The sequence below is a fragment of the Oxyura jamaicensis genome, chromosome Z, assembly GCF_011077185.1.
Source record: "Oxyura jamaicensis isolate SHBP4307 breed ruddy duck chromosome Z, BPBGC_Ojam_1.0, whole genome shotgun sequence".
Lineage (NCBI taxonomy): Eukaryota > Metazoa > Chordata > Aves > Anseriformes > Anatidae > Oxyura > Oxyura jamaicensis.
This window is the reverse complement of record NC_048926.1, coordinates 25,488,885-25,513,789: the sequence shown is the minus strand read 5'-3', so window position 1 is coordinate 25,513,789 and position 24,905 is coordinate 25,488,885. Positions and strand designations below refer to the sequence as shown.

The following is a 24,905-nucleotide window of genomic DNA, read 5'->3' as shown; positions in this document are numbered from 1 at the left end:
GAGGTAGTAAAAAAAAATATGTTGGAGCACCCTGATGTTTATATCGCATACAAAATCAGCATGGTAAGTACATTGTTAACTCAGGCCCTCAAGTGTAGCAGAATTGCAAGAACTACAGTTGCCTGAACATTTATCAGGATTTCCAGCTACTGAATGCTTAACTGCATGATGCTAACAGTGTTGTTTTAATGGAGTTTTCTTGCCTCATGATTTAATGTATAATTACATTCTCATGCTCTCTTTACTTCCAAAGGTCCTCTACAGCTTTTAGTGCACAGGAGGCAATATGCTTACCTAGCAAGCAACTGAATCGGAGTTTTAACTTCACTATCCTGTTTCATCACTCACAACGCTTCTTCATGAATTCTGTCCTGCACCAAAAATCACATGGTTTTCCTGTGACTCTCTCTTCTTTTCACCAATGGGGTTCCCATGTTGCTTCCACTGCACCACTAGCACTATACCGGTATAGTTACAACTAGAGCATGGCATAAATCTGAAGAAGTCACCGTAAGTGGTGCTAAAAGCTGAATCTTTTTATGAATTCAGGTTAAAGCAAAGAGTCACCTGCTGTTTTCAAGTGCATTGTTCAATCCACACTTCAGTACTCTGAAGTCCAAAGCAAAGCTTTAAATGGTCTGATCAATACATGGCCGGTGTCTTACTGTGCTGCAGTCTTCCAGAAGAGATGAAAAGCCAAGATACTAACCACTGAGGGCTGTTTACATGCAAGTTTCAGCACACACAGTAGTATTTTGACCAAATTCTGACTTTGAGAATCCCAACTCCACGTGACCAAGTTGTCTCTGCACTTTCTGATGGTTGAATTTTCCCTATATGTTCTACTGTTACTTCTTGTCAGAAGCGGTCATACAGTAGCTGTGCACTGACATACCACTGCTTGATTCCTGTCGGACAGTGACAGTATTACCGGGAGTGCAAAACATGGAGATCACTTTATCTCCAGCATAGCTGTGACAATGGGAATTGTGATCAGAGTGGTGGCAGGGAAGCACACCTGTACAACATCTCCCAGGGACAGAAGAGATTTCTGCATTGAGCTGACATGAGCTGTTACAGGGAGCTGAGCCAGGGGCAGACTGAAGGGACACCAGGAATCTCTTCTCACCAGTCTGGTGGCTTCAACACCCTTCATAGTTGCAGTGGCAGCTGGAAGTGCAGCTACTTGTTTAGCTGATGGTCAGGGGAACAAGCAACCTAGGTTTCCACAGGTTGGAAGAATGTCTTAAAAATCTCTGCCCTCAAACTTCTGCAAAACCAATGCCCTTGGTTTGCATGTAGGAGGAGTGTTTAAAAATTCTGCAGAGATTTCACCAAACAAGTGGCAGTGGTTTTCCTGCTCATTTATGGCTTCATCTAAGCAGCCATTCACTTATCATTCACTTGGACTTCAAAAACCTTTTTCTCTGCAACCCCCCACCTACCCTGTACAGTGCCAGAAGTTGGAAATGATTTGGAAGACCACAGAAAAAATGGCTAGAGGACTGGAAAACATGCCTGGGAGGTCCAGCTGAAGAATTGGATATGTTTACTCAAATAAATAAATAAATAAAGGAGTGATTATGCATTGACACAAAGTTTGGAGGCATGGTGTTGAAGAGGTTGCCTTTAATCAATTATCTAAGAAAAAAAAAAAAAAAAAAAAGTATAAATGAGCCTAATATACAGTAAAAGATGTCTGAGTCTGGAAAACTTTCCCCTTCCATGGGCCATGGTGGTGAAATCTCCACACAGTGTACAAGTTTGTAACAGTGAGTTGAACAACTGTCCCCAGGGGGTCCTCATCTTATACCAGTTCCAGCCTCTGGCAAGGCAGCAAGGACAGATCTCCTGAAACCTTTTCCAGCCCTACCCTCTGTGCTATTTCATGCTGTGGAGAACATGCACAGGAGCAACCTAGTGATGCTGTTGGATCTCTCAAGTAGGGATTAGCTTGTGGGTCAGATAGGCATCAGGCTGTTTCATCTCTTGAAATGCTCATTACCATTAACAGTACATTTTCAAACATTTGTGTGGGTTTGGTTTTTGTTGTTGTTGTTTGCTTTTTTGTTTGTTTTAATTTTGCACTTCATTCTGTTGTTGGTACTTTTCTCATGCTCTGCCAGTACAGACATTTGCAAAAGCTACAGACATTTTTACTTTCCTGAAAAGTTTTTCAAAGTTAAATGAATTCACACAATTTCACTGACTTTCATACTGTGCAACCTTTGCATCTTGATGGAACCAGACTCCCTGTTTTGCATTTCATTTCGGTGCTTTCCATGAGACCAACTAGAACTTTATGGAAATTGAATTTTTCTGAATGATTTTTTTAATCTATCTCCCTTGATCATATTTTCCATTTCTTCTCTGATTTCACATCTCTCCATGTTCTTGGTCACAGTCTTTCCTGCTGAGTGGTGCTAACTGCTGTGCAGAATACATTCTTCTTGCAAAAACAGAGTTAGAATGGCAAGCATTTCTCTTCAGTCTTCTCCTTGCATTAAAAATAAAAATAAAAAATAAAAATCTGTCTTCATATTTATCAAGAGAGAACGTGTCTCCAGCAGCCTTTCTTCAATCTAAGCTGACATGGAGGTTGAACTAACAACCTGCAGTACTGATTTAAGTGCTGCATCTGTTACTGAGAAAGAAAAACCTACTAAGTGAGCATCCATCTCTGAAATGTTAACCCTTTTGTAAATACCTATTTGCACATCTAAAACCTCAAAGCTGCTTTTGGCTGATGTAAACCAGCATAAACAATTTGGGGCTGGGGGAGAAGAGTCCCTCCCACTGTAAGCGAAGAGCAAGTTAAGGACCTCCTGACGTAACTTAACAACTACAGGTCTATGGGTCCTGATGACATGCATCCCAGGGTCCTGAGGGAATTGGCTGATGGAATTGCCAGGCCTCTCTCCATCATATTTGAAAAGCCCTGGCAGTCAGGTGAAGTCCCCGGTGACTGGAAAAAGGGAAATATCACTGTCTTATTTAAAAAAGGGTAGAAAGGAAGACCCGAGGAACTACAGACCAGTGAGCCTCACCTCTGTGTGTGGCAAGATCATGGAATGAATCCTCCTGGTGGCAATGTTAAGGCACATGCAGGACAAGGAGGTGATCCGAGACAGCCAGCACGGCTTCACCAAGGGTAAATCATGCCTGACCAGACTGGTGGCCTTCTGTGATGGAGTAACTGCATCAGTCAACAAGGGAAGATCAACCGATGTCTTCTGCTTGGACTTCTGTAAGGCCTTTGAGATAGTCTCACACAACAACCTAATCTCTAAATTGGAAGGATGTGTATTTGAAGGGTGGACCACCTGGGGGAAAAGGAATTGGCTCGATGGCTGCACCCAGAGAATTGTGGTCAATGGTTCTATGTCCAGGTGGAGACCAGTGATGAGTGGTATCCCTCAGGGGTCTGTCTTGGGACCAGTGCTTTTCAATATCTTCATAGATGACATAGATGATCGGATTAATTGCACCATCAGCAAGTTTGCAAACAACAGCAAGCTGAGTGGTGCAGTTAATACCAAAGAAGGAAGAGATGCCATGCAACAGGACCTGGACAGGCTGGAGAAGTAGGCCCATGTGAATTGCATGAGGTTCAACAAGGCCAAGTGCAAGGTGCTGCTCCTGGGTTGGGGCAATCACAGGCATGAGCACAGACCAGGAGAAGAACAAATTGAGAACAATCCTGCAGAGAAGGACTTGGGGGTTCTGGTGGACAAAAGGCTCAGCATGAGCCAGCAGTGCGTGCTTGCAGCCCAGAAGGCCAACTGTGTCATGGGCTACATCAACACAGGGGTGGCCAGCAGGTGGAGGGAGGTGATTGCCCCCCTCTGCTCTGGCCTTGTGAGGCCCCACTTGGAGTACTGCATCCAGGTCTGAGGCCCCCAGCACAAAAAAAGATATGGATCTGTTAGAGCCACAGATCAGAGGGCTGGAAAACCTCTCCGATGAAGATAGGCTGAGAGGGCTGGGACTGTTCAGCCTACAGAAGAGAAGGCTTCCAGGGAGACCTCATTGCAGCCTTTCAATACTTAAAGAGGGTCTTATAAAAAAGATGGAGAAGGACTCTTAACTGAGGTAGTTAATTATAGGACAAGGGAGAATGGTCTTAAAATAAAAGAGAATAGATTTAGACTGGACATTAGGAGGAAATTCTTCATTGTGAGGGTGGTGAGGCACTGGAACAGGTTGCCCAGAGAAGCTGCGGATGCCCCATCCCTGGAGGTGCTCAAGGCCAGACTGGATGGGTCAACCTGATCTTGGCCATCCCTGCCTATGCCAGAGGGGTTGGTATTAGATGATCTTTAAGGTCCCTTCCAACCCAAGCCATTCTATGATAACCTCAGCTATATGGTTACACACCACCTATTCTGTTTTGTACCAGCCACTTTATTTCCCATTGGCAGTCTTGTCTCTAACAATGTAGAACTATAATCAGTGGATCTGTGGTGCCTGTGTCCAGACTGACAGCCATGAATGTGGCCAAGCAATCCCTAGCCAGTGGATCTGTGGATCAAGATCTTCCATCCTCTTTTTCCAGACATAACCTTTAGCATTGCTCAGTTTTGTTGATTAGTCTCCTAACATTGCTCAGAGTGAACAAATTGAACAATTTTATCTCCTAATAAAGCTGCCAGTACTCCTGTTGCTGAGGTCCTCCATGAACCTAACACCCCATCAGACAGTTTACAGAAATATGGGAGGAAGTGAATTACAAGAAGTTTTGCAGCTATGGTAGCCTGAAGTCCATCATTTCTTTCAGACCTGGGAGCACATCCTGACTGCTCATAACTGAGGTGGGTTGGTTAGAGAACTGTAAACCTATATGCAGACCTTATTTTGGTCTGAATGGCTTATTTCATCATAGGCTTGTGCTTGTCTGACCTCAAGCTAATAAAAATAAGCTGGAGTTAAACTAAAGGAAGACTGATTTTCACTAGCATTTTCCACTGAATCAGCTACACCAATTTTTAAATCACACTTCAAAAGAAGCCCCTATGACTCCGCATGCAGGCAAGTCTTTAAGCTTCAATTTGTTTGTATGATATAAAGCCCAGAGAGTACAAAGGGCATCTTTGTTCCCCTCACAGCTCTGAGCCACATGTCTGTTTCTTCATTTGTTATTTTCTGTTGGACCCATGAGGTCATCACAGTTGGACTGTTCGTTTGTGACCACAATAATAATTTTTTGGAAAACATCACCTCTGCAGAAAATACCCATCTTAATACTGTTAACACCATAGTGACAGACAGGCAGATCCTTATCTGGACAGGGCTGGAAGCAGGCTAAAAGTGCTATTTTCCTTACCCGGGACTCATTTCAGTCTCAAGCCTGTTTGTCAGTGTGACATGCCATCAGCTTTCCCAGATACTCAGAGGAAAGGTTTACACTTACAGCTGCACAATGAGGAGTGTCCCATTCGATTCCCCTCCCCCACTTCATTAACATGCATGTCTTCCCTTATTAGTGTTCATCATTATGTGAACAGCTGGTAACTGTTCTGTTTTCCTTCTCTTCAAAAAGAGGGCCTCACAGCCATGAGGAAAATTAGTAGTAGGTAAAAGCAATTTTTAATACTGACTCTAGGTCCATTAATTTTTTCATTATCATTATCATCATTGTCATGGCAAGGGTGGGCAGGTAGGCTGTGGGCCTCATTCTCATGTCACTCAAAGGATTATAAAGGGAAAGAAACTCTTCTGAAAGCAGCAGGGTTACCGATGCAAACCCAGGGTAAATGTGGATCAGGGCCTGACTCTCATTATATTTTTAATGGCTGCCTTTAAAATGTGAGGAATTTCTCTTTGAAATCCATTTTAACTGTAATTAACTGTAATGAAAATTTCTTTTTCTGCTTGTATTTTTCAGATACGTGCTCCACCAGAGATTTTGAATTACCCCTCTGGCTGTGTGTCTTATGATCAAGGTAAGAATTATTCCTCTCGTGATGTAAAGAGATGAAAAAGTACAAGATAATTGCAAATTAGACATATTTGCTAGGATCTTCTCTTCCATTTTCCCTCAATAGATGTTTATTTAAGACAGAATGTGCATTTTTAGTGGATTACAGATGTATTCTGGACCTGAGTCACAAAACTTTGTGGACTCTCTGAAACATCCCAGAATTAAGATCTCCACATCCAAGTTGAAGACAGATTTGGAGTGGTATTTCATCCTGGATTTTTTAATTACTTAGCACAGCAACTTTCCTGCATACCTTTCATCCAGGACATAAGATCTGTTCCATTTTCCCTTCTCCCTGAGAACTTACTTATTTTCCATAGGAATCAACAGCAATGTATTTATCTACAATTTTACCCTGATGACAGAAAAAAAGAGGGGGGGAACCAAGAGTCCTGAAACTGAGGACAAAACCCATTGAGGGGAAGGGATGTCTTCAGTTACATGATTTAACAGCAATGTGTCTACATCCACATGACTTCACACAGGACAGAAGCGCCTGGGGATGTGATCTAACACAGCTGCCTTCCACCTTCTGAAGTGACCAATTTTTTGTTGTTGCTAGTCAAATCTAGTCACTTGTCAAGCCAGGTACCAAAGACAGATATCTAACCTTTAGTAATTTATTTACAGCAATTTCTTGTCCAAACAAAGTCAAATAGACACTAAATCTTCCACTTTTTTTTTCCCTGTGGGATCGTATTTTCATCTCTGGAGCTGTTTATTCCCAACTATAAACCACTAGAGGGTGCTCAGATAGCAGTATTACTGGGAATTTATAAATCTCTGGGTTGTTTCTGGGTTGTTTAGAATTTTTTGCTTCTCTGCAGCTCATTGTGGCCTCAGTTCTCATCTTCCTAGTTGCTCTGGCTGGTCTGTTTGCTTGTTTGTCTTCCCTCTCTCTGTTTATTTAGAGCTTCTGAAAGCTGAGAAACTCCTTCTGAATGAGTTAGTAGTTCATCATCTTGATGCTATTTTAACGGCATTCATCAGCACAGCACAAATAGTCTCACTGCCTCTCTCCTCACGTCACAGCCAAACATAACTTACCACACCACAAACGTGAAACTAGCATTAAACAACAGCTTTCAAGTGATTAAAATAGATGTGGTAGAATCCAGGAATCCAGGATTGTTTCTGGGTAAGCAAATCTGTAGTACTTGGCCCACTTCCTCCCCCATTCCTTCCCAAAACTACACATATTTGTATTCCCCAGACTTACAAACATCTATTTCCTGTACAAGGAGACAATCCATGTCCTAAAGTTGCTCACTTGGTCACCCATACTAAAAAAGCCTAATCAAATACACAGCGCTTGCATAAGTCTCAGGCATGATGCATGTCACAACTGTTACAGTAAGTACACTTAACTGTGCTATGTAATACATTCAAAAGCCTTTGTAATGACTGGAAAAAAAAAAAAAGAAAAAGAAAAAAAAAAAAAAAAACCTTGAATGCACTCTCTTTATAAACCCTCCAGGGGCAAGGAAGGGGGCAAGGAGAAGAAATTCTTAATTCTTAATTGGAAAAGCTGAATAGCTAGCAACCAGCCTTGTTGCTGAAGTAGGTTTTAGTAGTAGTAGCTGATCTGTGGAATACCACATATACCTACACAGTACCCAACAAAACCCTGACAACATTATATTTTTCTGTTTCTGGTCTAGTCTCCAAGACAGGTCAGGACATGGTAAAAACAATTATTTAATTAAAGGTAGGTTTGTGACTTTATAGCTAAAACAAACAAACAATCAAAACCACCTTTCTTTTAGGGGATTCCTAGAGTAAATGGGTTGGAAAGAAAGAATAGCAGATGGACAAGAACAGATGCATGTGTAACTGTAAGCCATTTGCAATATTCAGAGATAGGTGGGAAAAAAAAAAAAAAAAAAGGAGATAAAAAGAAAAAAGAGAGAGAGAGAGAGAGGTCAGAAGAGTCTGAACAATTTTTGGATACAGAGCTGAGTGTTTCTGCTTTATACAGTTCTGCAGGCATGTTGCAGAAGAAATTGCTCCAGAGTCAACCATAGTATTTACTTACTCAGGCTAAGAATATAATCTTTCAGGGACAAAGACAAGGAGTTTTCTTAGACGTTCAATGAAGTCATTCCCCTTGATGTTCAGCTGTGCCTCAGATCCTTTTCTCCATTGGAAAACATGATTGCTGCTTTTCTGTTGAACAGGATATTAAATTTCTGCTGAAGCAAACATATCTATATAATGGTGGTCTTATTAAGTACAACCTGATGCTGAACAACTTGCAGAGAGGATGATGAACATAATCCATCTGACTTTAGTATTTCCTATGAGTCTCATTTCAAAGCTATGTGAGTAAAAAGCAGCAGCAGCAGGAGATGCTGATCTTGCAATGGACAAGGAGTATCATATGAATGATACTTCTTAGACTGGCTGCAGATCTATTGACCTGCTGCTTCTGACCTTGAAGTAGGTTGAACATGCTATGGTGGTCAAAGAAAGGAGCAGAACTGCTCTGGGATGGTTTTGCACTGTTTTTTGTTTGTTTGTTTGTTTGTTTGTTTGTTTGTTTTTTCATTCCTCGTTGGTCTTCATTTTCCTGTATGGAGAACAAGTCCTACGAGGAGTGGCTGAGGGAGCTGGGGAGCTGGGACTGTTTAGCCTGGAGAAGAGGAGGCTCAGGGGTGACCTTATTGCACTCTACAGGTACCTAAAGGGAGGCTGTAGCAAGGTGGGTGTTGGTCTATTCTCCCACGTGCCCGCTGACAGGACGAGGGGGAACGGGCTAAAGTTGCGCCAGGGGAGGTTTAGGTTGGATATTAGGAAGAACTTCTTTACCGAAAGGGTTGTTAGTCACTGGAATAGGCTGCCCAGGGAAGTGGTTGAGTCACCATCCCTGGAGGTCTTTAAAAGACGTTTAGATGTAGAGCTTAGGGATATGGTTTAGTGGAAGATTTGTTAGTGTTAGGTCAGAGGTTGGACTTGGTGATCTTGGAGGTCTCTTCCAACCTAGATTATTCTGTGATTCTGTGATTCTGTATTTAGGATTGTATTCAGTGACTGTGCTCAGATGACTGAACAATCCCAATTACCCTGTGAGTGAACGGTCACTGTCACTGTTTACTCTTCCAGCAGAATGGCAGATTCAGATAGATGGATAACGTGATCAACCTTTAAAAGTGCAATTTGATGGAACAGAGAGAAAGCATAAGTCAGAGGCCTGAATTAAAGAGTCACCACTTAATTACAGGAAAATTAACTAGAGAGAGTGAACAACATCGTCCAAGATTTTGGAAGTGAGAGAAGAATGTTTGAGAGAAGGTAAAAGTTTGAAAAATGGCTATTAGAGAGAAGTTTTTTTTAGAATGGAAGGCAAAGGTGTATCCCTCTAGGCAGGTGGACAAAGGGGCAAAATCTGTAAGAGAGAAACTGCTTAAAAAGAGAAAAGGAAAAATATATGAATGACAACAAGTAATGGGATGACTTTGGAAGTTTGGAGGCAAACTGAGTCAGGATGGTTTCTGCAATAGAATATTTTTTATTTTATTTTATTTTTTTTTAATGAAAATTAACTGGTACTGTCATAAGGCTAAGTCAGCATGATTTTTCCTGGAGTTTGCTTCCTTCTTTAGCTGAAGTTGTGGTATTCATTATCATAGGAAATTACACGCTATGCAAGAAAAATCATTCTCATACAATGCACTAAGAAACCCACTATGTCATTTTAAAGGTCAGAATTTTAAATGAATTAGATTTTGGTTTATTGATATAAGCCTGGAAATGTTGCACACAGTCATTCCTGATTGCGAATAAAGAATATTTTACCTACCTGACTTGTGGGTGAAGGTAGTCTGGGTCAGCAAATAAGTTTCAAATGGTGTTGCATGCTGGATTACAATAGAGGGAAAACAAACAAACAAACAAAAAACTGTTTTTTTCCTACTTGGAGTTAATTATATTTTCTAGAAGGAGTTTTCCAGAAGTCAGTGAGACTGTGTGTCCTCTGCCCTGTGATTTCATATCCTCACATTGTTACTAGATGAGAGATCTATGGAGAAGTTGTAGCTTTCATACCCTTTGTTCTTACATCAGAAGCCTTCGTACAACTGAGTAGTGACTTTGACTTTCTCTGTGACTTCTGAAATTTTAGAACCCACTGCAGCCTTTTATGATATGCTCTTATTTGAACTGCATGGAAGACTTCTCTGCCTTTTGTGCAGATACCATTTTTACACCCTTACTACCACAGCTGGGAAGAGACACAAATATTTTGAATATTTTTTTGTGGCTAAACTGTAGTAGAGATTCCTGAATACTTCTTCACAACAACACGAGTCGTTTTCATTGCTTATGGAAATGAGCAGATTAGAGCTATAAAAATTGCCAAAAAAAAAAAAAAAAAAAAAAAAAGAGTGTAGTTCTGCCACCATATCCTTTCAGTAACTGGTATGTTTTATTATGGTTTATATTTTCATATGAAATATATATATACATATATATATATATTGCTGCTTTTCTGATCCCACTCTGGATTTTTTTTATCCAAGCTTTACATAACTGCAGCTAACTTTGTAGGCACTATGAAATAGGCGTAAGTATTATAATAAATGATACACAAACAGTTCAGTATTTTTTTCTGCCATCTGCTGGATCTAGCCGGTCTTCACAAAATTTTCTAAAATTAACTTGTTCTATTATTCCTAGAGTCATGTTATATTACTCTTTCTTGTATATGGTTACACTAATTCATCCATGTGTATAATTGAATGCAAAAGGGCCAAGAAGACGACTGAACTTTCTAAACTGAGACTGTTTGCAGCTAGCCATGATTTGCAGATCTGAATACCAGTGATACAGTGGCTCTGGGTTAGACTCTGTGGCATGCGAAGAAAAGTATTCTGCTGCATCTGTCTCCTTAATTTTTCAGGAATGATTGTATTCATAGAGGTACTTAACATGACTGCAAAGAGATGAAAAAATCAGAATATAATTCTCTAAGATGAGGTGAGTAGTGGTTTCTCTGTTGGAGAGATTTTAAACATTTGTATTCATACACATAACATTTGAGAGATTTTAAAAATTGTATTCTAGCAGGTGCAGAAGCATTCATATGTAACTATCATATTAAAACTATTTTGCCCAGGCATATTGTCTTTTGTCCCATAAACCCGATGAGCTTTACAAACATTAATGATTCATGAGCAGCTTGTACTCATCATAGCTGCTGTAGTCCTGTCCCTGTCCGTTCAGTCATGGGTGTTTCACAAATGCACAGTCTGTGATGTAATCTATATATTTGATTGCACAAGTGTGCCGTCTGTGATGTAATCATTGTGTCTGACAAAGGATTGCTAACAACATAGCCCAGATGTAGAGTGATCTAAAATAGTGGACTCCATGTTCGTGTGTTTAAAGCATTACCCTGACAGTTTGTAGGCAGAAAATGATTCCTGTTACTTCCTTCTTCTTTTGTGCCCTTGCCAAGTAATGGGGTTCCGCCAAGTACCATGGTTCTTGAAAGCCATGCTTTTATCTTTCCAGGGGGACAGCTATCTTCAGTAAGCACACAGTCTGCCAAAATGAGCAGAAAGGGGAATTTTACTCTGACGCCTAAGATGAATATGCCTAATACTATGTTATAGCAAAATATATACCAGTGGCTATTAGATAGTGAACCCCCAATGCCATTAGCTGATATTTGTTTGTGGGGGAGACAGAAAGAAGAGCAGAGAGCCATTGCTTGAACCAGAGAAGATTTTTGTTTCACAGTGTTTTTAGTATGAGTTTGCTCTGCAATGACAAATTTCTGAAAAGTGCTTTATTTTATGAAGATAGAGCAGTATGAATCAGGAATTACTGTCTTCCTTAAAACTGCATTCCAGTTAGAGAATGTATCTCTCATCTGATTTTAGGTGTGTCACATTTTGTTCCAGAGTCAGGAGAGGACCGTAAGATCCACAAAAGCCCTGTGTTTCCTAATCATGAGAAAACAAGATGATGTCTTAATGTGAACTTCAATGGCAAAAGGACCAGCCCTTATGAGTCCTAAATTTACTCTAGAGAGCAAAATGGAATTGCTGTCTCCACCAGCAATTTGAACAGCATTTCTGATATACCTCCAGAGGTGTATGTTCCATATTCTAGCTGCAAATGACTTAGTTCTCCTTAATTCTGCTAGACTGACTCATTGAGTTGAGTGTTTCTGTATCTCTAGTTCTTCTTCAAAGTGTAGCGTGGTGTTCTCTTTTAATTTGTGGTAAGTCTATAGAGACATAATGTCTCTCATGATTGTTTTCTTTGTGTGATTGTGTGCTTTGTGGCTTTCTGGGTCGTAGTTTACAAATCTTCTTACACTAGAGTGTTTTTACAGTTCATTACTTTTTATTTAGCTCGCAAGAACATGAAGGAAACCAATGAGACTTTCAGTTGAAGACACACGTAACAATAAATTGATTGTCTACCAACCAAATGAACCATTCTAAGGCAATACAAGAAGCTACTGTTAGCTTACACAATTTATAGTTGACCTAAAATATTATAGCATTGATGGCATACAAATATTACACTTAAAAGATTAACTAGGGCAAATTAAAAGCAACTGAAGTACTTGATGCACTTTGAAACCCATAGATAAAAACTGGATTCATGCAGTATCTTGCAGCCTTTTCCTCATGCTAGCAGTCCCAGCAAAGTCAAAGGCTACCAGGACTATCTACAGCCTGCTGGAAACTCCACCAGCAAGCTCCACCAGCAAACGGTGGCCTCTTCTTGCCATCCTCTTGTTTCTGCACACCAGACTTAGGAAATGGGACCATGAGTGACTCAACTCTTTTGTGCTCATTTTTTTTGCCCCAAAGTCCATGGAGGTGTATGTCCATGGGGGACAGAATTAGCCCTTCATTTCTCATGAAGGCTTTTGAGGCAGCATCAAGCTGGGAAATAGTCTGGAAATATGATGTATATCCATGAGCCAGGCATATAAAATGCAGCATAAAGCCCTCAATTTTATCAGATTTATATGTGTCTTTATATGAAGTGGCAATTAACTGATCAGGAGTGCAAATCTGTTACTATTGTTCTTATTGCTATTGTTTCTGATAATTGTTATTACTACTGTTATTGAATGACGGATGCTTCCTTCTCTTTCAGTTCTTTCTTAGCTAGTGACAAAAGCAATGCTTTTTTTGAGTACACGTCACATGACATATCTCTGTCAGACAGTGTCCTATTCACCCAGCTGTGTTCTGCCAGGGTGTTGTTAGACACTTCCCTCAGCTTCTAATGTCAACCTTCAATGATTTATTCTGTTTGACCTTGTGGTGACATGAAAACCTGAGGAGAGATTAAACCAAAGTTTGTGTTTAAGGACTGAGTGAAAACAAACATATAAGTAAACAAGGATGAAACAGTACTCTGTGCTATGGTTTGGCTTGCAGTCTGGCAAATCATGCCCTTTTCAGTGTTAATATTCTAACCTGTACCTAGATTGTGGATGTTGGTAACAAAATATTGTTTGTTTATTTTAAACAGGTAGATTAGGATGATTTATCTATGAATATCTAGCATTATTTTCAATGCTAGCCAAACATAAATGAAAAGGTATTTTTTGTTTAAGGAGCACAGTAATTCTACTCTTGCCTACAGTGAAATCAGAGGAGGAAACTCTAATGGTAGTGAAATGAGTGAATACCTTATTTGTGGGACCAGTTCTGTCTGCAAGACCAGGAATGTTTTACCACCTGCTTTGCCAAACAGATGCTCAAGTGCAAACCTGGTCTGAGCTCTGCATTCTGCTTGAGCCTCAGTCTAGAAGCTTAGCGCAGGAGCAAACTCTGGCCTTTGCGGTCTGGGCTGGAAGGAGTGTCAGCCCATCATCAGCAGGTGCCTTGAGCCTGGCTTTTCCTACACTGACTGTGGAGGCTGTGAGCTGCAGCTACAGCCAGGCGGCAGCCAGCTAAGGAGGCAGATACGTGTTATGGTCCTTGCCTGTACCTAGGCCTGCTTGTCTGCTGCTAGAGTTTGTCACTAGATTCTGCAGAATGGGGAACTCATCCCATAAAAAGACCCCATCTTTGGTCTTATCTATGACATGGTCTTGGATACCTCCTTCAGAAGTTCCAGAATCAATGAAGTGGGAACTTTGCTTGCATTGGAAAGATGAGCTCTACTGCTGACAAGGAACAGTTTAGGCATGGATGATATTACTAGGGCAAGTCCACTCAAGGTAGCAGGCAAACACCCGCTTTCTTACCATGGGCATAAATATAACAATTTCTCAGGAATGAGGTCCTCACAAACTGGTTTGTGGAAGAGATTAATTTGAAGGCAGATTTATGCACAGTGAAGGAAATCAAGAGGGCAAAATGTTCAGCACATAAGTGGCTGGTATGGAAGAAAGAGCAAAGGGAACAGCATAAGAAAGAAACAAGGGACTCCTAGAGTGATAAAAATGTTGAAAATTACCTTCTTGATAGTAACAGAACAAAGTCCCAAAGAAATTAATATGAAAATGCAACCCAAAGGAGAGTTGAAGTCCATATACATTACCCACTAGGAGGCACAATGTTTGCATACTAGAATTTAAAGTTATTACTCAGGACACTAGAGTGTACTTACAATGCTCTCAGAACACAGCAGAAGCAAATTAAGAAAGATTAAATAGATTAATAAAAACGCAAATAAAAAGGCTGTAAAGTTCAAATGAAGGGCCTAATTCCACTGCTATTAAAATATAAACAGCCACATTCCCATTTAGTTCAGCAGAAGTAGTATACTGAGCCTGAAGAGGGGTCCTTACTGCATCCTAAAATCTATATGCATGGAAAATGTAATGAAGAAAGCAGACGATTCACTTTTTATTTTGCTTCTACATCTGAAAGAAAAGTAGGCAGAATAATGGCCTATATGAGGGCTGATTCCCCAGAAACAAAGACTTAGTTACTTTTTATCTTCTAAATCACCGAAGTTAGTGCCAGCAGCCCAGTCTCAAGTCACAAGTAAGTAAGAAGCAAGTGGCCTTGTGCCTGTGCTCCTTGCTCACAAAATCCCTTGCTGGCAGCATAGCCACTGCAGGATGGCATCTTATATTCAGAGCACACTCAAAATGCCATTTGCCTGCCACACACTGAGTGTGGCTGTTAGCGATGGGGCTAACCATGACGTTTTTCTTGTGTCAGCTTCTCAGCGTCTGCATGGATTTGGCACTCTGGCTGCTCTCAAGTCCTCTTTCAAGTCCTGAAAAGCTTTATCAGCCTGAAGGTGTGAGGAGAAACACAGTGAAAGGCCCGGTGGAAACTGCCAAAGATCTCTGCAGCCTTACCTAAAACTTACCTAAAACAGTGTGAGCTCTTCTGAGTCCTTGTGTCCAGATAAGCACCTTGCCCTCATCCTGATCACTTGTCTGGGTAAGATCTGAGAAGATCCCAGCCCCTTCATCCCCTCTTCCTGGGCCTCAGCTGGGAAGGCAGCCTGGCTGTACAGAATGGCAGGAGTAAAAGACATCTTTTGATTAGTCCCTAAATCATCCACTGGAGGAGACCAGGGTCCCAGAGCAGGCTGCGATGCTTGCTTGCTGCAAAGCAGCCAGTCTGACAGCCCTCTGAAATAACAGTGTAGATCTGGCTCTGAGGTTTGCCATTCAAGGCTGGTTCACACCTGGCACTTGTGCAGAGGTGCTGAAGAGGAAAGTTTATACCGCCTCCGAAACCATACTGGGGCTTCAAGCCCAGGAATCTGACAACGTGGCTGTAGCAAACCTCCTGTCCACCACTCTGACCACTCTGAGGACAGTGCAAAGGGCTTTGGCTCCCAGACAGCAGCTCTTGCAGGCCACAACAAGGTGGGTGTTCGGACCTGCTGTTAAGGACATTTCAATGTGTGCCCTCTCTAGGGTTTCTGGGGAGCTCGAGGAGGATTGTGTTTGCATACTGCGTTTCTTCTCCTATAGAAGTAGGGCTGCTCTCCACTGTCCCTGGTCTCAATCTGACATAACTTGCTGACCATGCTGGTTCTGCTTGTCCTCTGTAGAAGTTTCTGTACAGAATTTTCTGTACAGCTTCAGTGCTTTGGGGCTATTTTGTGTTGTGTTCTGTGTTTATGTGGGTCTTGTGCTGAGCAGCTGTTGTGACTTGACCGCCATTTGCCCCACGACTTCCAGTTGTCTTTACTGTTGCTTTGTTTTTGTGACATGTACGTGCTCTCCATTGTCTTGACTCTGTTCTGTTTGCTGGGCATCTGGTAGTGCTCCCTCGTTGAGGCATTGGTTTTTACTACTGCGTAATGACAGTGTTAACCACATTCAGCAAGCCCCAATAAACAGAAATACTCCAAAACAAAACAAAACAAAAAAAAATAGCAATAAGCTGTTCTTAAAGCTTGAAGGAGAGAGCAATGACGTGAGAGCTGACTCCAGTCAAGCCCAAAGATGTCATTCCCAAGGCAACGCATTCTGCCAGCCTGGTACTAGGTTGCAAACTAGAATATCACAAAGATGAAAACATGCTGTTTGAAGCATGTCTCTGGTCCCACCTCTGACATTCGTGATTTGCTCTAGGTCAGGGTAATGCTGCCTTCTCTCAACCCCAGGCAGTTTGTCTTCCCGCTCCTTGATTGCGAGGCTGGATTTTCTCTGAGGATCCTGGGAATAATCGCTGGCCACAAGCTACCTGCTCCCTGGGTGGATTTACCCCTCTCTCTAGGGGATGTAAATGTTTGCTTTTTCCTCCAAAGCCTACATAACTGTTAGCACATTGAAGCAAGCCCGGCTCTTGATTCACCATATTTTCCCCGAGTGATTTTCCTCATTCTGAGCATTCCCAGCCAGGGCAGAAAATGATCCAAACGTGGCAGAGGATGGCGAGCGCGGGGAAGGCCCCTACTCCTCTACCCTCATCGGAACCCCGGAAGCCAAACCCATGTCTTGGGGCTCTCGTGTGGCCGGGATCTCGCAGCCCAGCGGGACAAGGGCTTACCCGGGAGCGGGCCGGCCTCCGGGGAGGTGCCGTGGGCGGGGGGGTCCCGGGGTCCCGCCCCCCTCACCTGGGCGGCCGCTGCGCCGCTCCCGCTCCCGCTCCCGCTCCCGGTCCCGGTCCCGGTCCCGGTCCCGGTCCCAGGAGGATGAACGGGGGCGGCTGCACGCCGAGGCTGCGGAACTGGCCCGGGAGGGAGGTGAGGAGCGGCTTGTGCCCGGCTTGTCCCCGCTGCGTGGCTCCGGCCGTGCCTAGGGGGTGGTGGGAAGCCACCAGCGGTGGTCCATGGGCAGAGCCGTGGGGGTCCTGACAGCGCCCCGGAGGTGCTTGGTGTGGGAAGGCTCCCATGCGGCGATGAATCCGTGGAGAACCGCTGTGTTAGTGAAGTTACCGCAAGCTAACAGCAAGCTGAGTGTCAGGAAGTGACTGCTGAAGTGTTGGCTGGGGAACTTTTCAGTGGAGGTAGGGGAACCGCGGCTTGCCTTCGGCTTGCAGTGCTGTGAAATGCTTGATTCACCTCTGCTCCAAGGCTTGGTGGGGAACAGAGGTCTAAGCCTTTTAATTGTGGTCTGATCGCTGTTGCCCTACAAAATTTGCTTATAACTGCTGGTATCTGGCCAGTGTCCTGCCAAAAGTTCTGCTCCTCGAGGGGATTAATGCTAACACATAATGCTACTGCTAGTGAGCAAAGCCCATAGCTATGTATTTCTGCACACTACTCTTCCTCTTCAGAGCCAAAGGGTGTCTTTCAAGATTGTGCTGATACAAAGGACAGAGCCAAGTTAGCCCGTCCAAGGAAAAAGACTGCAGGTGTCTGTTCCCTGGAGGGATTCTGCATCCCTGGGTATCCTGGGACAGCTTCTCACTTGGGCTTCTGTCCCTGTCAGCACCGAGGTGCAAAAGCCCAGGACTGCAACTTTTCCTGTCCCTGGGGAGAGAAGCAGCTGCAGAGGGAGGTCAGGAACTGCAGCTCTTCCTCACCCTTGCACAAAGGGGTGGAGGTGAATCCTGGAGGAGGACCCCTGCCCCTCTGCACGCTCAGCACCTGTGCTGAGCAGCATTTACAGCAACATGGGCTGCGAACAAGAAGGCACAGCACTGAGTTCTCCCTTCAGCTCTGCTTCTTTGAGTGATGTTGGCAACAGAGTGCTTCAGGATTCAGTTTCCAACTTGCAAAATATCCGCAGTGCAAGGTCTTTAGGAACTTCTAGTGAAAACTGACCTTTCTGTTATTGTCCAAGACACTGGGAGATCTTTATTCACAGCACTCTCAGAAAGTAGTGTACAAGCATAGTATAACAAATCCATAATACATTAAAACAATTTTGCTGCAACATTTTTTAAAAGTTATGAAATAAAGGAGCTTTGGGAGGAGTAAAGAAATAAAGGGCTTGATGTTGCTTTTTGGTTGAACTGGAGGAAGTTCATTGCTTTCAGTGAAGTTACTCTTGGCTACATTGCTGTGAGAATCCTCAGATTTGTGGCCTGAAAGATATATTCTGCTCTTCTAAGGGAAAAACAAAACAAAACAAAACAAAACAAAAAAACAAACACCCTTTGCATCTTGTATTTAACATCTTTCTCTTTTCCAAGCAACATGATTTCTTGTATTGCTGATGAGTAAAAACATGAAGTTGGCATATGATAATCTTATTATAGAGTTTGTTGTTTTTATTTTTGTTTTTATTTTTTTAACAAAATAGAGGTCTACGTAGAAGGCTTCTGTTCTATTTACCATTATTATTATTTTCTTCATATCTAGTTTGAGTTTAAAACATAGAATGTAGTCTGGATAATTTAAATTAATTTTCAGGTTTTTACTTTGTTCTAATCTGGGCATGCATGTTAGTTTTTACTGTAGTTTTCAAATTTGATGGACCAATATGAAAGGACTGAGAAACTGTTGAGCCTCCTAAGAGTCTCTCTCTCTCTCTCTCTCTCTCTCTCTCTCTATTGCATATATATATATATATACAGGCTTATTTATGCCTTCTTAAACTGGTTTTACAGTAAATGAACCATGAATTGAGGTAATTGTCTTCAAGAGCTGGCTGTCAAGTACCAGATTTTTAAGTCTCTGTAAAATGTGACCTCTGAAGTAGTTTATTCTTACTGCAATGAACAGGGATTTACAGATGTTACTTCCAATAATGCCAACATAAACTTACCAATCTACTCGTAGCACAGAGTCTTAGTATTGAGGTCAGACTGAAGCCTATGACTGGCTTTGGGAAGGATATAAAGTTTGGAGGAGAGTATTTTCCTCATTGAGGAGAGATTTGCAGGTGTAAATGCTATAAAGAATTCATATCCCTTCCTTTTTACTGGGGAAAAAAAAAAAAAAAAAAAAAAAAAAAAAAAAAAAAAAAAAAAAAGAGAGAGACAAGATGCATCAGGGTTCCACTGACATCTTCCAGAGTCACTCATACACTTAAATTTATCATGCTGAAATTAGTCATGTGTAGGACATCGGTTTCCTGTAAATGTAAAATTTGTTAGGATTTGTAGAGTTCCAACTAAAGCCCATGATGGCCCTTTAATAATGGAAAAATTGGTGCATGTGAATATCTTACAGAGGTTGGATGCACTGGCTTAACACTGAGGTCATACAAAATGTGCATTTCTGAGGGTAGAGTCTACTTCATTACTTGAAGTGTCCCTCCCGTAATTCCTTGGTTGAATTTGTATGTGCTGCTCACAATAATGCCTTCCATGTTGGTAGGCATCAGTCACGGCAGGCTGCATCCAGATGACTGCAGGAGTATCATCTGGTGGGGAAGTAAGCCATAAAATGTGATGTAAATGTGCATGTATGTGCGTTAAATATTCCCCCTTTGCCCTGTCCAATACATTCATGTCTGTCTTCTTGTAGGCAAGATGCAGCAAGAGAACTGATGCTGGGAAAAGAGAACTTTTAACTTACCCCTTCATTTCTTCACCTCCCATTTCAGCTGTAGACAGTCATCCCACTCCTCTGCACCTGCTCCTTTTGTCCCACGCCAGCCTCTGCTCATGCTTTTCATCACTTGCTTGTACTGTTTCTCATTAAGCTACTCTCCCTTTTCTGCTGCCTTTTGGCAGTCCAAATGCTTCTCCATCCTGCAGTACTCACTCCTCTCAAGTGCTCTGGCACCCTGTACAGGCAACTTCATACCCTGCAGTTGTTGTCCTTCCCTGTTAGCCAGACATCAGCAGCACAGTGAGAGCTACTCAAGAGCTGCATTTAGTAAAGGTTCTCCAGAGCTGTGACTTCTTATTCCTATGGCTTATTCTCTGACGTAAAACCCAAATGTTATATGCAAACAAGGGAAATCCACTTTGAGAATGGGCAGGAGCCTGCAATGCTCTCTAAAATCAATAGCAAAATTGTCACAGAATTCAGTAGGAACAGGACAGAACCCTGAGCATTGCAAAGCTAAGGAAACCTAGGAGTTGACTGACTGATGAAGTGACTTATCACCAATATCTGTTCAGAGGAATGACCTGTGAATAGCTAACAACATAGTCCAGGGTGTGACATGACATTTCCACCAGGATCATTCTTCAAAGTCAAAATACAATCTGCCTTCATGTTTTTTACTATGAACTGAGTCTCAAACTAGGTAGCTGACAACTCTGAAGTCTTTCTGGGCCAACTCATTTACAATAAACATATGGATTCTGCATGGAATAATCCTGATCTCTGTTGCTGGCTCTGCTGCGGATCTCTGGTGTGGCCCATAGCAAGTAACACAAATCCTCAGCCTGGATTCCCATCCATTAACAGAAAGCTTAGTTATTTAGTATAGAAAGACTAAAATAAAGAGGGACTTTAATAACACTGCAAGAAATTAATACAACTTGTTGCTACATTGATATTAAATGCAGTTATAGGAGACATTCATCTGCAGCTAAGTGCATTATGCATTGGTAGACTGAAAGGTTTTGTCCAGGAGAACTGCAGCCTAAGCAGCAACAAAGGCTGCACGGGTAGGTGAAGAAGAGTTGCTTACTTTGCTTCACCCATACTGAGCTTGGCTTCACGCTGGTCTTCACAGACTGCCATCAGCAGGGCAGCGTGTCACCACGCAAACACACAGAATATGCAGGATATGAGCCACAACTTGCTTAGTAAACTCTGACAACAGGAGGGGGAAAAATATTGGGAGAAATTTGATTGCTACGGCCACACAGGCGAGAGGTAAATGGAAAAGTATAGTTTGTCAAATATGTTGATGATCTCAGTCCAGTGCTTGATGGATGAGTGAATGTCCTTGTTGTTACAATGGACACAGGGTGGGTCAGCACAGAGGCTGAAAGCTCATTGTTGCTGAACTGAGGCGTTTTAGCTGTGAAGCCATCACTGCAGTGGCAGCGAACAGATTGGTCCTGTAATCAAGGAAGTACTTCAGGAGCATCAGGACTTGAAATACAAGGCTCAGAGCATTTTGTCATTTGGCATCACAGTCCTTACACCAGCCATTCTTTGTGCTTCTAGTGGTTTTACATCACTTAGTAAAATCTAGGTGGAGAAGCAGGGACCAAGTAACACTCTAAGGAGAAGAAAGGTGTATTCATGCATGCTGGTTGGTAACTTGGTGTTGGGTAAATATTTCATTGGGCACTGAGCATAGTGCCTGGATGACATTACCAATTCTTGAAGGGTTTATAGCATGCCACTGAAAACAGAGGAGTTTAAACTGAAATTTTGCAAAGACCACATGTTTAGCTATACACCTTGGATGCAGTTTCACTGAGGTCAATGAAACTGATCACAGTGGAATGTCAAGGTGTGTAAATCCCTGCAGGATTAAACATTTATCTTGATTGTCTCCTCAGGGACTGGAAGTGAGGACTGGCAGCTGTCACACATGTAGGCTAGAACAGTGGAGACAGTTCATCTCTTTGCATGCTGGTCTAACTGAAAAGCAGCATTAAAATCTGCTGTGCACACCTCCAAACCGGGCTATGCACTGGGGGCTGCACTGGGACGAGGCCCCTCAGGGCCCCAGGCCGCTTTGCCTTGGCGAGGAGAGGACGGGGCCCGACCCCCCCCCCCCCCCCCCCCCCCCCCCGCCCCCCCCGGGGGGCGCGCGCGGAGCCCGGGGCTCCGTGAGGGGCCGGCGGGACAGGCCCCAGAGGGGCGGGGAGGGCGGGGGGGAAGGCGGAGCGGCCGCGCTCCGCCGAGCCGGTGCGGAGGTGCCGGGAGGCGTTGCGGGGCGAGGTAGGCGCTGCTTGAGGCGGGAGCGGCCGGGGCAGCGCCACAGGCTCGGCGGCGGCGGCGGGGGGAGGCGCCGCGGGGAAGCGAGGCGCAGGGCGGCGGCCCCGCGGGGCTGGGCGGGAGGGCGGCGGGGCGGCAGGTGGCACCGGGACCGGCACCGGGACCGGCAGCGGGGCGGGGTGGGTAAGGGATGGGCTGCGCCCCCAGCATCCACGTCTCGCAGAGCGGCGTGGTGTACTGCCGGGACTCGGACGAGTCCAGCTCCCCCCACCAGAGCGCCGCCGTCTCGCAGGGCGCCGCCGCCCTGCACGGCCTCTTCGTCAAGACCGAGGCCGCCGACTCCATCCCCGCCGTCCTCGCCTACCGCAGCCGGCAGCCGCCGCCCTGCGCCGGGCCCCGCCGCAAGGAGCGCGGGCAGCCCGGAGCCCCCGCCCGGGCCAGGGCGCCCCGCTGCTGCGGCATCGAGGCGGAGACCCAGACCAGCAGCACCGGCCGCCAGGTAAACCGCGGGGCGGGGAGGACGGCGGCGGGGGGCCGAGTCCGCCCCGGGCGCGGCGGAAGGCAGCCGCCGTGTGCCCCGCCTCGGAGCCCGGGTGGGCAGCGGCCGTGTCTGCAGGGATTTCACGCCCCAGGGCTGAAGGCTCGGTCCTAACACCGGTGCCTAAGGCAGGTGCGGCCGCAACGCGCGCCTCAACATCATGTGTCAAGTTTGGCAGACAGAAGAGGTGGTTGCTCTGCATTTTTTAATTTATTTATGTTGTACCGCCCGAGTAGGCTTTTCTCTAATTTCCCAGAATGTTTTCTAGGAATTACATTTTGCAGCATCGTTCTAAAGGTTGTTCTCAAAGCAAATGCTATCATGATCCCAGCTGCACCTTAGGTTACTTCCCTGTTGTAATAATAAAGCAGGGTATCATGTCGTAAGTAATTCCCTGGGCTTAACTAGATCTTGGTGTTTCATTATAATCAAAAAATTAAAAGATTACTGGAAGCCTTTGTAATTAAAAAAAAATATATGTCTAAGGAAAACAGAAGTGAAAGAGATCGCAGGACAAAAACAAGTAAAAAACACACCTCAAAACATAAGGTAAAAAATGTTAATTTCCTTGGAATTTTTGAAGGTTCTTTTTTTTTTTATTTTCACATTTCTGAATGGGATACTTATTGAGTCACAGGTGGAGTCACTGAATAACTCAGATTGGAAGGGACCACAGGACGTCATTTAATCCAACCTTCTGCTCAGAGCAGATACAACAAGGAGTCAGCATAGCCTAGCCCAAGAGCCGCCTTATTCTCTGTATGCTGTTGCTCAGATTATGAACATTGAGGCAATGTCAGTGAGGAACTGCTCGTGCATTCCATTGGGAGGGACAGTATTTATCTCTTCAGTGGGAAGCTTTCTCTTAACCAGCCCCTCCACCCCACCAGTGAACTTCAGAAACTAAATAAGTAGCCTGGCTTAAATTGACACATGTTGAGTTTTTCTACCAGTGCTTTGCAGATACCTACTCACGGAGCATCAAGCAGCGTGCCCTCCATCTTTAGTTTATTAGATGAAAACTTAAACTAATCCAGAATGTTAGGCACAAGGTGATGGATATTTGCTAACAGTTCATAGTCTCTCTGCTACAAAATGACCTGTCATTGGTTTTTCCTCTCATTCTACCCATGCAAAACTTTTTTAGGATTATTTTTTTTTTGCTCAGGCATCCCTCAGCATTTCGTTTTCTTCACATCTGCAATCACATACATTTCCTCAAATTATTTGGGCTGACATTACCCTAGAGATAGCCAAACCCATTTTTTGTTGTTGTTGTTTATTTGCTTGTTTGTTTGTGTTTACATTTCTATTCATGATTGAATTTGCCAAAGCCCTAATTCTTAAGTTGTTGTAAAATGCTCTACTGGAGCTTTTTTAAATGTAGAGGAAAGCAAAATAGAAATTGTTGACCAATTCTTTAAGTTGAAATACATAAAAAGCAAATCTTTAAGTGGTAATACTGTTTTCTGCTCTTACAAATTGTTTAATTTCTGTTTATATTTTTATTATTACATCATGTGCAAGCAAATATATTTGTCTACTTTATGGTCATTAAAAGTGAACGTATTTCAACTGCTTTTGAATTTCATAATTGGCGCCCTAACATTATTTTTGATTGCTTCAGTTCTGTGGACATGTTTAGAGTCCCAAGCTGAGGGAAATGATGCTTTGATTTATTTAACAACAACATTTGCAATGACATAGTAGAGATGTCACTGTCTTATATGCATTAAGATCTGTAAAATACTTTGTGTCATTTTAAAATCAAGTTAGAGCCTCCATTCGTGCCACTTCTCCTGGCACAATTTCCTACAGGATAGTATGTTCTTGTGTGACCAAAGTAAGGTCTGAATATTACAGAACTATCATAAAAGGAAAATAATACTTGATATCTGTCTGGCTATAAGAAATGGAATGGCATGAACTACAGCTCTTCAGTAACACACGATGACAGTATTTATTTCCATAGAAGATGAAAGTTGAAGAAAAAATAATAGCTTTTTTTTTTTTTTTTTGTAAAGAAAATGTGTCTGGCAATACCTACGGTTTTAACTCATCTAGTGCTTGGTTGCAGATAATAGCTGTATTGAAATCTCATCTACTTATGTGAGGAAACAAAGACATAGGTCAAATGGCTGCTAGCCTTATTATAAATTAATAAAATATTCCTATTGTGTAACTATTGAACTCACTTAAATGATGATGCTTCATTTGTCTTCATTTTCTACTCTAAAATGTTCTTTACTT

At 43.1% G+C, this 24,905-nt stretch overlaps 1 protein-coding gene across 9 annotated transcripts in view; it reads left to right on the top strand.

Annotated features, from left to right (window-relative positions):
• The first annotated feature begins 16,881 nt into the window (after positions 1–16,881).
• Positions 16,882–24,905, top strand: part of PDE8B (phosphodiesterase 8B) — an 85,353-nt gene continuing 77,329 nt past the window's right edge. For 2 of the 9 annotated variants that reach the window (XM_035309631.1, XM_035309632.1), the window contains exon 1: positions 16,884–17,116. In XM_035309631.1, the coding sequence (XP_035165522.1) occupies positions 17,066–17,116 (51 nt within the window). In that variant the 5' untranslated portion in view covers positions 16,884–17,065. Of the gene's footprint in view, positions 17,117–22,060; positions 22,121–22,175; positions 22,617–24,905 lie in introns of those variants that run through there. The other 7 variants (XM_035309630.1, XM_035309629.1, XM_035309634.1 and 4 more) reach the window with 6 other exon arrangements.